The sequence below is a fragment of the Cynocephalus volans genome, chromosome 18 (genome assembly GCF_027409185.1).
Source record: "Cynocephalus volans isolate mCynVol1 chromosome 18, mCynVol1.pri, whole genome shotgun sequence".
NCBI classification, from domain to species: Eukaryota; Metazoa; Chordata; class Mammalia; order Dermoptera; family Cynocephalidae; genus Cynocephalus; species Cynocephalus volans.
Window position 1 is genome coordinate 9,400,768 of NC_084477.1, and position 15,434 is coordinate 9,416,201.

Below are 15,434 nucleotides of genomic sequence, written 5' to 3' on the forward strand. Positions count from 1 at the left end.
TTTATTAAGATATAATTCACATATCATACAATTCATCTATTTAAAGTATACGATTTATTGGTTTTTAATATATGCACAGAATTGTGCAACCATCACCAAATCAATTGTAGAATATTTTCATTGCCCCAAAAAGAAACCTTGTACCCAGTAGCAGTTACTCCCATTTTCTATTTGTTGAATAAACCCTTACAACTGTAATTGCTACAACAAGGGTATTTAATTTAAAATTTAGCATTCACTATCAAATAATCTAACGATAAAAATTGTAATAATTTATATTCCCACTAACAGTTTGAATAAATTTCCCCACACCCAAGAGAGGGGGTCTCTAATACAGTTATATATCCGTTGAGCTGCTAATACCCTATTTAGAAACCCAGGTTACTAACTCAATGGAAAGAAATGTAGCCCTTGATGTGATAAGAATATTTTATAGTAATTTGCTTGTTATTTATGCTAACATGTCCTAGCTTATAAAACTTTTCTTTTTTACATTAAAAAGTTAATTTTTTAAATATAATGTGGTATCCTATATTGGATTCTGGAATAAACAAAGGACATTAGTGAAAAAACTGGTAAAATCTGAATAAACTTGTAGTTTAGTTAATAGTAGTATTACACTAATTTTGACAAAAAAAAATCATGGTTATGTAAGATATTAACATTAGGGAAAGATGGGTGAAGAGTATATAGGAACTCTGTACTTTTTTTTGCACATTTTCTGTAAATATACAATTTTTCCAAAATAAAAAGTTTATAATAAAAAGTAAAATGTTAGGAGGGCCGGCCCGTGGCTCACTTGGGAGAGTGTGGTGCTGATAACACCAAGGCCACGGGTTCGGATCCCTATATAGGGATGGCCGGTTGGCTCGCTTGGGAGAGCGTGGTGCTGACAACACCAAGTCAAGGGGTAAGATCCCCTTACCAGTCATCTTTAAAAAAAAAAAAAAAAAGTAAAAAGTTAATTTTGACCTCAACTCACCATTCTGATCTTCAGCTTTCCTCATCTAGTGGTAACCACTGTAGTTAGTTTGATTATCCTTTTAAGGCCTCTAAAATAAACATTTAAATAAATTATATGTATGTATGTATTCATAGAAAATGTATAGTATTTAATGTATATAGTTTTTTCTTTTTTTAAATGTATATATTTTTATTTATAATTTCGTGGGTTTTTTTTTTTTTTTTTTTTTTTTTTGGCAGCTGGCTGGTATGGAGATTTAAACCCTTGACCTTGGTGTTATAGCACCCTACTCTAACCAACTGAGCTAACTGGCTGACCCTATATTTTTAAAATTACATTTATAGTGTCAGTTTCATATTCTGCCATGCATCTTTCTGTAATTTATTCTTTTCACTCAAGTCTTTTTCTGAGATCTGGCCATGTTGATTGAGATAGGCAAACAGGGTTGAATATTTCCTTTCGTTTTGCTGTTGTAAAGTATTCAATCTTATATGACACCAAAATTTATTTACAAATTCTTCCATTTGGGGACATTTAAATAGTTTCTAAGTTTTTATTCTTACAGTGCTGCAGTGAACATCCCAAGCATATTTGTATACATTTACAAGTGTTTTTCTAGGACAGATGCCTAAAATATGGAATTGCTGCATCATATGATATGCACATTTAAAGTTTTTAAAGTAGTGTCAAATTACTCTCCAAAGAAATTGTACTGGTTTTTGCTTTCTGCCAACAATATGTCAGAGTCCCTGTTTTCCCAAATGCTTGCTAACTCAGTATATAACCAAACATTCATTTTTTTTCCTAATCCAGTATGAAGATGTATCCTCTTACTTGTTTTAGTTGGCATTTCATCTATGAGTGAGATTGAGATACTTTTCATATGTTTAAAAACCATTTCTTTCCTTTTCTGTAAACTTTTCTCCATTTTTCTATTCTATTGGATTGTTGATCATTTTCCTATTAGTTTATAAGAATTTTGTGTAAAGAATAGTAGCCCTTTGGCTGTTTATATAGGTTGTAATTTTTCAGAGTTTATAGTTTATCTTTTGACTTTGTTTTTTCTTTCTTTTTTATTATTTTGACTTTGTTTCTGTATTTTTCAACACGTATTATTTTGAAAAATTTTAAGTGTCAAATATAACTTTCTTTCCTTTTTTATGACTTCTTGAGTTTCTCATGCTCAGGAAGACCTTTCCCTAGTCTAAAATTTATGGTTTTAGAATTCTCTCATATTTTTTATTTCAGTTTTTTTGTTTGTTTAAATTTTCGATACATCTGGAATTTATTTTGGAGTAAGGAATGATGTAAGACTGTAACCTAACTTTTTTCCCAGAGGGCTACTTCATTGTCCTGGTAACATTTATTGAGTAATTCATCTTTTATACATTGATTTACAGTGCTGCCTTCATCACAAGCTAAATTACCGTATGTATTTATTTGTCTAGGCTTTCTGTCTCTGTGTTTAGTGTGCGTCTGCATTTGATATCATCAAATTGTTTTAACATGGCTTTATATTATGTTTTAATGTCTGGTAAGACATTATGTATTTTTTTTAGATTTTTCCTAAGTATTCTTGCACATTTATTTTTCCATAAGAACTTTAGAATCAACTTGACTAGGAAAAAAAAATCCTGTTGGCATTTTTATTGGGATTTCACTAATATTGAAAGTCAGTTTATGGGAAATGACATATATGTAGCATTGAGACTACCTATCCAAGAACTGGTTATAGCTCTATTTATTCGAGCCCTTAATATCCCTCGTTAGACTTAAAGATTTTTTTCCATGTCAGTCTTGCATATTTATTTCTTAAGGGTATTACTAGGTATTTAATATTTTTGTTCTTGTCATTTTTCCTGTCATAAGCAGATTATTTCTTCTGTTTTATTGTCTAACCTGTTCTTATTTATATATGAAAAAGGTAGTGATTCTTTAAAGATATTGATTTTTGTATATAATGTTGTATTTACCTACTTTATTAAATTCTCTTATTGTTTTTAATGGTTACATTTGATTTTTTGAGTTGTCTGGATGGGCATATCATCTGCCAGTAACGGGTAGTTTTATTTCCTCTTTTCCAGTTTTTATTCCTCTTATCTAATTGGCCAATTCCTTCAAAACAGTGTTAAAAAATAGTGGTGATAATTGACATCTACATCATATTCCTCACTTTAATGAGAATGTTCTTAGTATTATAACACTGAGTATGATTCTGATTTTGGGGTTTGAGTAGAGAGAAATGTGTTTTATCAGGTGTATTAGTCCATTTTGTGTTGCTATAACAGAATACCTGACCCTGGGTGATTTATAAAGAAAATGAAAATAATTGCTTACAGTTTGTGAGGCTGGGAAGTCCAAAGTCCATCTAGTGGTGGCAACAGTGACCCAGTGGTCTCATATTGCAAGATGGTGGAAGCAGAGAGAACAGAGAGAGAGAGACAGACAGACTCGTCTCTTCTTTTAAAGCCCTCAGAACTATGCCCTTGACCGCCGTTTTTAGTCCATTCACTATGGCATGCTCCTACAGTTCAGTCACAAGGCTCCACCTTTCAATTACCGTAATAGGCTTTCCCACCCTCTTACCAGTCACAGTGAAGGCTCAGATTCTAATACATAAACTTGGGGGACACAATTCAAGCTTCGGTGAGTTTTGGGAGGACATAATTCAGTCCACTACCTCAAGTTAAGAAAGTATCCATCTAAAATAAAAAAATAAATAAAAAATAAAATAAATAAAATTTTTTTAAAAAAAGAAAGTATCCATCTATTTTTATTTTCTTGGTTGCATATAGCTGACGGTTTGTCACTTTTGTTGGTCTTTTCAAAGAACTTTTGATTTTACTGGTGTTTTTTCTATTTGTATTCTATTTTATTTATTTCTGCTCTAATCTTGTTTTCTTCCTTTCACTTGCTTTGGGTTTACTTTGCTCTTTTTCTAGTTTTTTCAGGTGGAAGGGTAGGTTATTGATTTGAGATATTTTTTCTTTTCTAATATAGGGTAAACTTAAAGTCTATAAATTAAATTTTCCTCCAAGCATTACATTAGCTGTATCATTTAACTTTTGGTATGTTGTGTTTTTTCAGCCATTTCTTCTATTTCTGTTCTATTAAGAGTTTTTTTAATGGATATCGTTCATACATCTTTAGCATCAGTGGAGGTGATCATATGACTTCTCTTGTTTTGATTGATTAATAATGGCAGATTATATTAATAGCCTCCTAATACTGGCCCATCCTTGCATTCTTTTTTTATTTTTATTTTTTGGCTGCTTACCAATATAGGGATCAAACCCTGGGTCTTGGCGCTATCAGCACCTCGCTCTAACCAACTGAGCCAACTGGCCAGCCCATCATCCTTGCCTTCTTGATGTTAATTCCACTGGATTGTGTTGTATTCTTCTGATGTTCTGATAGTCTTTATCTGGTGAAGTTTGGGGTTTTTTTTTTTTAAGGATTTTTAAAAATTCATACAGGTGAATGATATTCTCTTTTTCTTTCTTTCTTTTTTTTTTTTTTGGCAGTTGGCCGGTAATGGGATGTGAACCCTTGACCTTGGTATTATCAGCATCACACTCTGAGCCAACCGGCCAGCCCTTGAGCAATATTTTCTGAAGTTTTATTTTTTATTTTAGTAGATTTTATCTATGTATGCTGGCTTTGTAAGAAGTGTTGGGAAGCTTTTTTTCTTCTTCAGAGATGTGAAACATTTGAATAGTATTAGAGCTTTCTGGTTTGGGATCGAATTCACTGATGAAACCTTTTGGGACTAGTGCTGCTTCCCCCTCCCCCTCCCTCTCCCTTCCTCCCCCCTCCCCCTCCTCCCTCCCCCCTCCCCTCCCCCTCCCTTCCTCCCCCCTCCCTCCCCCTCTCCCCCTCCCTCTTCCTTCCTCCCCCTCCCCCTCCCCTCCCTCTCCCTTCCTCCCCCCTCCCTCTCCCCTCCCCCTCCCCTCCCTCTCCCCTCCTCCCTTCCCCTCCTCCCCCTCCCCCCTCCCCTCTCCCCCTCCCTCTCCCTTCCTCCCCCTCCCTTCCTCCCCCTCCCCCTCTCCCCTCCCCCTCTCCCCTCCCTCTCCCTTCCTCCCCTCCCCCCTCCCTCTCCCTTCCTCCCCTCCCCTCCCCCTCCCCCTCACCCCCTCCCTCGCCCTTCCTTCCCCCTCCTCCTCCCTCTCCCCTTGTTGTCCCCTTCCTCTCCCCTCCCCCTCCATCCCTCCCTGTCCACCTGCCTCTCCCATTCCCTCTCCCCCTCCCTCTCCCCTTGTTGTCCCCTTCCTCTCCCCTTCCTGTCCCTTCCTTCCTTTCCCCCCCTCCCTTGCTGCCCTCCCCTCTCACCCTGTTTCTCTTCTCTTCTTTTCCCCCTCTCCCTCCCATCCCTTCTCCCTCCCTCTCTTTCCTCCCCCTTGCCCCTACTGGTCCCCCTCTCCGTCTCCTAGCAGAGTTCTTTCTTACTGGGCTTTTCTGGCGCATGAAGTCGAGGAATACTTCACAGGAGTCTCCTCTTTTTGCATACCTACATTGAAATTGTATTGCAGTGGGAACGTGCTGGGGCAAATATTTCACCTTTCTTGTCAGAATATGTTGTGAAACTGGAGGTGTTAACTTTGTAAGAAATAATCAGAATATTTGTTAAACAGTAACAAAAAATTCCACGTTGAATACTGTTGAATTTTTCGAGTACTTAAACTTTTTATAAATGTATTCAATGCTATAAATGTTCATTTTTACTTAATAGAGCTGTAATTAATCTTTTTTTCTTCTCTCATTGTATAGAAATTTACAGCAACAATGTCAACACCAGATAAGAAAGCCTCACAGAAGATTGGTTTTCGGTTACGTAACCTACTCAAGCTTCCCAAAGCACATAAGTGGTGCATATATGAGTGGTTCTATTCAAATATAGATAAGTATGTATCTGGGCTTATTTCATAAATATTACTTGAACCAGAAACTTAAGTTTTTCAAATGTTATAAGCTACAACCTTTTCCTAGGTTTATCTTGATCTTATTTTTCCCTAAATACCTTTTTCTATTCCTCATTCCTGGTCAGTCTCTTTCTATTTCTCATCGTTCTCCCCTTCCCCATTTTGGGGAAGAAGTTATACATTTTTATGAAAAATTAAATGAAAATATAATTTTTGTATTATAATTTGCAAAGTCTATGGAGTAGAGATAATCTAAAACAGCACATTTTTTGCAATGAATGAGATTTGTTTTATAAATCTTGATATTGTAACTGCTAGTATAATAGAGAAACTGTTACTAGTGGTCAAAAGGGCTCACTGCGATTTTTAGAAGAGTAGGCTTTCTATTATGGGGCTAGTATTTAAGCATTTTAGTTATACAGAAATGTTTAAGTAGAACATAGAGATTTGGCTGAAATCCAATTATTCGACAATAGAATTTAATGAAGAAAAATTCTGATTTCTAATCCATGCCTATATGACAGTGATTGGTGCTTACTTTGCTGTCTATTTATCTTTACTTCCTTTCTCTGTTTACCAAACCAATTGCCTACTCTGAAGCCCGCGAATCTCATGGATGTTCATATTTGAGCCCAAGGCATTTATGTATCATTACTAAGACTGGTTCCTGGTTTCCCAGACTCTTGAATAGAATTGTTTATTATTTTTTTTTTGTCCACAGGCTTAAGAGCACTTTCAGGGTATCCTAGTATGCTGAGTTCTTATGAATTCCCCAAAATGAATCTAACCCTCTAGAGTACTCCAGTGTTTTAAGACTGGTCTAATCCCAAAGAGGACTCTTTGGTGATGGTATTACCTTTGGGACAAAGATACTTTGTAGCTAACATTGTTTACCTTCCCCAGATGTTAATGCCAGGGGCAGGATAGCCTCCCCCAAAATATAGGAGATTGAACAAAAATAAGCGTCTTCTGGAATCTCAGGCACCAACAATATTTCCTGAGTAACTTTTTCACATTAGTTGTTTCACAAATGCCAAGGGTTTAATTTAGTTTTAGCACTTTGAATCTGTGCCTATTTTGTATATATATGGAGTAGAAGTGAAAATTTGGCATTTTGTGATTAGTGTGATGTGGAAAATTTGAATTCATATTTTGAATTTTATGTCTTTTAAGAAAGTAACACATTGTATATTAACCATTAAAATACCAATTCTCTTTTACAGACCACTTTTTGAAGGCGATAATGACTTCTGTGTATGTCTAAAGGAATCTTTTCCTAATTTGAAAACAAGAAAATTAACAAGAGTAGAATGGGGAAAAATCAGGCGGCTTATGGGAAAACCACGGAGGTAAATAAAAACGTTTTTGTTTTTGTCGAAAATAAAATCAATAAATAATTGATAGTATCTTTACCACATTGATTTTTAAAAATTTTCCAAATAACTAGTACCAAAATATAACTTTTCAGAATAATTGATTGTATGTTAGATATGTCTTGTTAACCAACTTTAATGTAGGTGCTTTTTATACTTATTCATCTTATAATGTACAATTTCACTCTTTCAGATCACAGGTTTTGAACATAATTTTATTGTTTTAAATTACTGTGTCCCTTTGTGTCCCAAAGAATATTTAAGAATGTCCTAAAAATTATTTAAGGAAGCTATAAGGTCATATGTGTGTTGTTATCTTTTGTGAAACCCTTTATCACTTCAAGAGCCTTCCTACAAGTGCCTATTTTACTTTATATGAAAATAGAAATCAGGTTAATCTAATATGTTACTTTCTGAGAATTACTCTTCATGTGAAATCACTTTTTCTTTTCCAGTGTTATCCTGGAAGACCTTACTTCTTTTGAGTGAAAATTTGAAACATATCAGAAGAAGAATTAGGTCATTAGTTCTCACATTATGCTTATCTGGCTAATAAAAGCATGTGCAAGACTTTTTCATTTTAAATGGAAGTTCAAGGAAAGGCCTAGAAATACGAAGTGATTTGGACAAGTAGAAATGGAATGTAGTTTTAATGATTTCTATAGATGATGATGAAATGTAAGGAGAACTGCCAGTATTTTATTTTATCCTTGTATTGAAAGATGACTTTGCTGATGGTGTTTTGAATATTTCCCCCATTTATAAGAACAAAGTTAAAATTTGGTATGTTATTTAGTGTGTTTTGTACTGATAATTTATGGTCTTTGGTAGGCCATTTGGTAGGCCATTTTGGGGCTTCTTGATGTGATTTTGTGTGTTTGAGCAAATTGAATTCCACTATTTCTAATTATTATCCATCATAATGGGATGCTAGTCACTATTTTACCGCTTTGTTATAATTCTGCCATTTGTTTAAGAGGGTCATTATAATATTTCTCTTGTTAATTTATCCTCTGATTAATCTTACAGTCCTTTAATTCATCAAGGTTAATTAATAGTTGAAGTCTTTTCAACACAAGTTTGTAGTTTTTCTTTCCCTGAGTGGTAAAGTATGATATAAATGATTGATACAATGAACTTTTAAAAATCCTAATTCTAAAAAATCAGTTGGTAAAATCACATCCAATCAGAAGATAAAAAGGAAGAAACCAAAAAATATATATATTAGAGAAGGAGGATGAATTATTTGTTTAATGGAGATTGAGACTACTGTGTAGCAATCTGGAGAAAAAACAAGTTGGTCTCATGCCTCGCACCAGGAAAAATTGGAAAAAGATCAGCAGATTTAAATACTTTAAAAGCTAAACAATAAAACTACTAGAGGGAAGCATAAGCAAATTTTACTTAATTTTGAATTGGCAGAGGTCTTTCTAATAGGCCCCAAAGCTAGGAATCATAAAAGAAAATGTCAGTAAATTTGACTTCATAAAATAACATTTTGCTTTGTCAAAAAACAAAAACAAATCCATAAACAAAGTTGAAAGACAATGACAGAAATATCTATAACTTCTGGGCCGGCCCGTGGCTCACTCGGTAGAGTGCGGTGCTGATAACACCAAGGCCATGGGTTCGGATCCTATATAGGGATGGCCGGTCTGCTCACTGGCTGAGCGTGGTGCTGACAACACCAAGCCAAGGGTTGAGATCCCCTTACCGGTCATCTTTTAAAAAAAAAAAAAAAAAAAAAAGAAATATCTATAACTTCTGTTCCAGACAGAGGGCTAATTCCCTAATAGGTAAAGAACTCCTATAAATCAATTAAGAAAAAGTCAAATAACCCAAATAAAAGTGATTATAAACAAAATTCATAGGAAAGGAAAAAGGAATGCCTTTTCTAAACATGAAAAAAGTTCAATTTTATTCATAGTGGGAAATGCAGAATTAAAGTATGCTGAGATACTGTTTTTTAATTATCAGATTGTCATAAAGCTTTAACATGTTGGTTTGGCAGTGGTGAAATATTCACTTATATTGCTGGTGAGAAATTAATTTCGTATAATCTCTGTGGAGGGCAATTTGGTAATATCTATCAAATTTACATATTTCCATACCCTTTCACTTCTAAGAATTTATATCACAGAAATGCTTGCGCACAGGTGAAATGACATGTACAAAGGTATTTACTGCAGTATTGTTTGTAGTAGCAAAGGATTGTCAACAACCTAAATGTCTTTTTTTTTTTTTTTGTAATCATTTTATTGCAGAAAGGAGATCAAATCTTCACATCACAAAAATGATTAAGTTTTGCAATGATGAATATGCTAATTACCCTGATTTGATCATTACACATTGTATACATGTATTGAAATATCACTCTGTACCCCCCAAATATATATAATCAATATGTTTCAGTTTTTTAAAAAATCTGTTGTGGTCCAAGAATATTATTTGTTTGATACCAGTTTTACAAAATTTGAGACCTGGTTATGTATGAGACTAGTATAGGGTCAATTTTTAAAAAATATTCCATGAATGCTTTTTTTTTCCTGAAAATACGTATTCTCTGATGGAGCTGAGGGGACAGAGTTCTAAATACGCTCATTACATTAAACCTCTTAATGTGTTGTTCGAATCTTCTCTATCCTTATTAATCCACCAGTCTCTAAGAAAGATGTTGCTGAAATCTCTCACTGTGTTTGTCAGTTTGTCCTTATCATTCTGAGGATTTGCTCTGTACATGGATATATCTATTATGCAGGAAGACTGTTGAAGAGCTTGTCATTTGCATTATCTTCTTTCCCTCAGAAAATGGATCCCTTCCTTTGGCCTCTAAGTAACAGGAATCCAGTTTCTCAGAAGCCCTGGTCCCAAGGCATTCATTTTTATTTATTTATTTATTTATTTTATTTATTTATTTTTTTAATTTTTATTTTGTCGATATACAATGTGGTTGATTATTGTGGCCCATCACCGAACTAAATGTCTTTAAATAGGGGAATGGTTAATGTATGGTACCTCCATATAATAGAAAACTCTGAAACCATTTAACATAAAACAGAAACAGAGGAAGCTCCTTATGTACTCAGATGGAAGTGATTGCTAAGATGCATTAAGAAAGCAAAATACATAACTGCATATTACAGCTATTTAAGAAAAATAGGGGAACATATGCATTTTTTGCTTGAATATACTAAGGTGTCATTGGAGGACATTTAAGAAACGTCTAATAATGATCTTCTGGGAAGCAAACTGGGTAACTGAAGAACACAAGTTGTTAGAATTTTCAGTGTGCCTTTTGAACCTTTTAAATTAGAAGACGTGAATGTGTCAACTTTTCAAAAAATACTATTTAAATAAAATTTGGCTGCTGAAAGTGTGTGTTTTATATCAGAATGTATGAAGAACTCTTCAAAATTCAAAAAGAAGAATCAAACAGCCCAATTAAAAAATGGGCAGAAGGGCCGAGCCCGTGGCGCACTTGGTAGAGTGCTGCGCTGGGAGCGCGGCGACGCTCCCGCCGCGGGTTCGGATCCTATATAGGACTGACCCGTGCACTCACTGGCTGAGTGCCGGTCACGAAAAAATGACAAAAAAATAAAAAATAAAAAATAAAAAAATAAAAAAAATAAAAAATGGGCAGAAGACTTAAATAGATGCTTCCCCGTAGATATAAGGATGTCGGATAAGCGCACAAAAAGCTGTCTGACGTCATCAGTCATTAACAAAACGCCAATCACAAGACTGAGCATATCAAATGCTGGTGAGGAGGTGGGCATCTTGAACCCTCATACACCATTGGTGGGAATATAGCAGGGTACAGCCAGTTTGGAAAAGTGATACAACCAGTTTGGCAGTTTCTGAAAAAGTTAAACACACACTTAACCATAAGACTCAGCCGTTCCACTTCTAGGTACTTACCCAGGAGAAACAGAGGGTGTATTTATACAAAAAGCAGTATACTAATGTTCATAAAAGAGTACATACTAGATGATTCCATTGATATAAAATTTTAGAATAGAAAATCTATAATGACAGAATGCAATTTAGTGATTGAGAAGTGGGTATATGGGAATGGGAGCAATACAAAGGAAGTGGCACAAGGAAACTTTTGGAGATATGTTCATATGTTCATTATCGTGGTTGTGGTGAGGGATTTATGGATTTTATATATAAATATATACACAGAATGAAACTCATCAGGACTGGCCAGTTAGCTCAGTTGCTTGGAATGCAGTGTTATAACTCAAAGGTAAAGGGTTCAGATCCCTGTACTGGCCAGCTGCCAAAAAAGAAAAAAAAAAGAAAAAGCTTATCAAACTATACACTTTAAACAATTATTCCTCCATAAAGTGTCAGGAAATAAATAAAAAATAAGTAAATAAGTAAAATTTTAAAATTTAATTGGGGAAAGTGAGTACAAGAGAGGAAGAGGGAATTGTTGAATGCAGAGAAACAAATAATTTTAATTGTCAGCTATAGGGGGATAGCATGTGTCCTTGGTTCTCAAATGCCAAGAACACTTATTCTTTTTCTTTTTTAAGATGACCGGTAAGGGGATCTTAACCCTTGGCTTGGTGGTGTCAGCACCACGCTCTCCCAAGCGAGGCACCGGCCGGCCCTCAAGAACACTTCTAAGTGATGTTGTGTAGAGCAGAAGCGAGTCCGTCTTTATGATACCGCTCAACTTACTCACTAGTAACCCGTCATTCTTTGCTTGTTCTCACAAATGAATATTCCACAAATTCACAAGTCATAGTATATAAAAAATCCTGTTATAGCTAAGATCTTTCTGTATATTTCCAGTCCTTATTCATCATTGTTCACAATGATCCACTTTGTAAGTTATGCTGATTTACATATCCTTTTTGCTCATTGTTTTTATTTAGTTTTTGAGACAATTTAAATGACAGTGGAGCTCATAATGTATCTTTGAAGGTGGTAGCCATAACCTGGTGTGATAGTCATCTTTAAATACTTTGATTCATCCTAGAATTTGAAAATGGAAACAAGATAGGCCCTAGAGATAAAAGTGGATTCAGTATTCATACTTCAAGGCAGTAAGTATGATTAAAAGTTTACACAGTGGCAAATCTCATATTTAATTCCTATATAGGTGTGCTCACTGAGTCACAGGGAAAATGTCATGTTCTTCTGAATAGAGTATTGAAATTGAACTTTGTCCTTAAGAAGAGACGTGAGCTCCAGGTGCAATTTTGTCAAGGGATGGTGAGCAAAATCCTCCTGTTTTGTAGAAAGGAGTACCTAACCTGCTTATACATCTTTGAGTCCTGCAAGGTCCTTTTTTGAAAAAACATTAAAGGTAATTTACTTTGAAGAAAAACAATTTCTGAGAACCCATTTTTAAATACAGTACTCAAAATAATGAGAAGATAAAAGGGGGCAGTGAGATGGATGGTCTGATTTTAAGTTTTTGTATAGGATAGTTATGTTTATGTGATTTTAAATAATTTTTTCTAGATGTTCTTCTGCATTTTTTGAGGAAGAGAGATCAGCATTAAAACAGAAACGGCAGAAAATAAGGCTCTTACAACAAAGGAAAGTTGCAGATGTTTCACAATTCAAAGATCTCCCAGATGAAATTCCTTTGCCTCTGGTTATTGGAACCAAAGTTACAGGTAAGTGAAGACAAGCTAATTGCTATTTTGACTTGTAATTTTTAACCAAGGTAATCTCTATTAGAGAAATGGCTTTTAAATTCAGAAAAAACTTTAGTTATGCTGCAATTTACTGTAGAAGTTACTCTTCATGCATGAAATCTGTTTTTTAAAGTAATTGTAAAAAAGTATACTGGTTCAAAGTAACATCTATTACAATATAAACTAAAGCAAACTGCTACGCAGACGAAATGTAAAATTTATTGGCATAAGTACAGCTATATAATGTTTTAATTTTAAAATTTTTAAATTATCCTGTCTTTTGCTTCCACACCATTTGTTTTCCTTTCCTAACCAGCCTTGTCTGGTTAGTTCACAAACACCATTGTTCTTGTGGTCTCTGGGTCTAGGAATAGTCTCTTTCTAACGACTGAATAAAACTAAGTCATTCAGTAGGTAGTTTGCTCAAAGTTTTGTAAGGGTGTAAATTCTGTCAGTTTATAGATGTGATTCTGTGTACTCACTTCACCTGTAACATGGGGGAAAAGGGCAACCAAAACCTCAAGTTTAAGTTTATCCTTATTAATTTGGTGAAGTAAAATTACAATTTATATAATATGAGCAATAACAAGGAATTAAGGAGCTGGCTGGTTAGCTCACTTGGTTAGAGCATGATGCCATATATAACACAAAGGCCAAGGGTTCGGATCTCCATACCAGCCATCTGCCAAAAAAAGAGTTAAGTGGGTAGGTAGGTTACTGAAAGGGTTTGAAAATGGTTGGATTAATCAGGGAATCTTTTCTGGAGGAAAGGGAACCTGGAGTTACATATTTATATCATTTTTTCCTGGCTATAGAAGTAGTATATGTTTCCATTATATTGTAAAAGTGGGTAATTAAGAGGAAAGGAGGTAATAGGGAGGAGACTGTATCATGCATATGAGATGCAACCATTAGCATCTAGCTTAGAAGACTAGGTTTGGTCATAAATTAGTGTATATTGACAGTTTACCATATACAGAAGTTAACAGTGATAACTTTGTGTTAATAAAATTGGTGTAGGGGTTGGGATGGAGATGGGGTGAGGTGAGGAGACAGCATACTTGAAAAAATATATTAGTTCTAAAAAAAACCCCATATAAATAAGTATAGCTATAAAGTCCACAGTATAACTACTCATCAGAGAAATGCTGGCATGAATACAGTGACATCCAGACTCAATTAGGAAATCCTTAAAAGTTAATTGTTCCAGAATTTTAAGAACGGGTGATATTATTTGACAAGATTGAAAATTTTAGAGGGAGTTCTTAATAGGTACTCTTGTTACAATGGAGAATAGGTTGGACTCGGTGTATCAAAATATGACAAAAGTTTGTATCAGTCAATTACTAGAGCTCTTTTAAAGCAATGTCTTAGAGTTTCTATTTGGGTTAGTGCTGGGGTCAACAAACTATGGCCAGTGGGCCAAACCTAGTCTGTCACCTATTTATGTATGGTCTTGAGCTCAGAATGGTTTTTACATTTTTAAATGGTTGAAAAAAAATCAAAATAATAATATTTTGTGACACATGGAAATTACATGATAGCTTCCTTAAGGAGTAAATTAAGAACTAAATTAAGTTCATAACTAAAACAGACCAACCCCTATAATAAATAAAACCAAGTATGGCAGGACCAAAAAAGATCTGCCAGTAATTTTTTGCCTACCAGAAAAATGTTCAACACCCTGTCAAAAAAACTCTGGGGTGGGGCACAGCAATCTGTATTTTATCAAGCCCCCCAATCAGTCAAAAATTGCTAGAGTTGTGAAGAAACATGAAAACATGGTCCATAGTCAATAGAAAAACCCATCAATAGAAATAGGCTCTGAAATGACTCACATATTGGAATTGGCAGACAGTGACTTCAAAATAGCTGTTATAAAACATGCTCAAGAACTTAAATGTAAATATGATCATAATGAACAGATAGGGAATCTGAGCAGATAAATGGAAATTATTCAGATAAAACGAATTTAGAACTAAAAAGTGCAATATCTGAGAAAAAATTCTGAATGGATTTAAAAGCATTGAAAATCAATGCTTTTGATTTGAAAATCAAAATCATTGAAATGAAAAATTAATGTCATAGAAGTAGAGAATAGAATGGTGGTTACCAGGGGCTGGGATGGTTGGGGCGGGAGCAGGCACTGGGGAGATGTTGGTCAAAGGATACAAAATTTTAGTTAGATAGGAGGAATAAGTTCAAGAGATCTGTTGTACTACACAGTGACCATAATTAATAATATATTGTATTCTTGAAGAATGCTAAGAGAGTGGATGTTAAGTGTTCTCAGCACAAAAATAACTGTGAGGCATATTTTAATTAGCTAGTTTAGTCATTCCACAGTGTATATATACTTCAGAGCATCAAGTTGTACGTGGTAAATACATACAATTTTATCTGTCAATTTAAAAATAATTTTTAAAAAAGAATGCATACTTGCTATAATATATTATCTAAAAGCTTTACTGATTCATTCTTCTGCCATCTCAAACCTGCTGTTGAGCACATCTAGTGAATT

The 15,434-nt window shown here is 34.6% G+C and overlaps 1 protein-coding gene across 3 annotated transcripts in view; it reads left to right on the forward strand.

Moving 5' to 3' along the window:
- LIN9 (lin-9 DREAM MuvB core complex component) overlaps positions 1-15,434 on the forward strand; it is a 77,919-nt gene that overhangs the window by 13,255 nt on the left and 49,230 nt on the right. For all 3 annotated transcript variants that reach the window (XM_063082788.1, XM_063082789.1, XM_063082790.1), the window contains exons 5-7: positions 5,732-5,865; positions 7,107-7,232; positions 12,735-12,892. In XM_063082788.1, the coding sequence (XP_062938858.1) occupies positions 5,732-5,865; positions 7,107-7,232; positions 12,735-12,892 (418 nt within the window). The remainder of the gene's footprint in view (positions 1-5,731; positions 5,866-7,106; positions 7,233-12,734; positions 12,893-15,434) is intronic.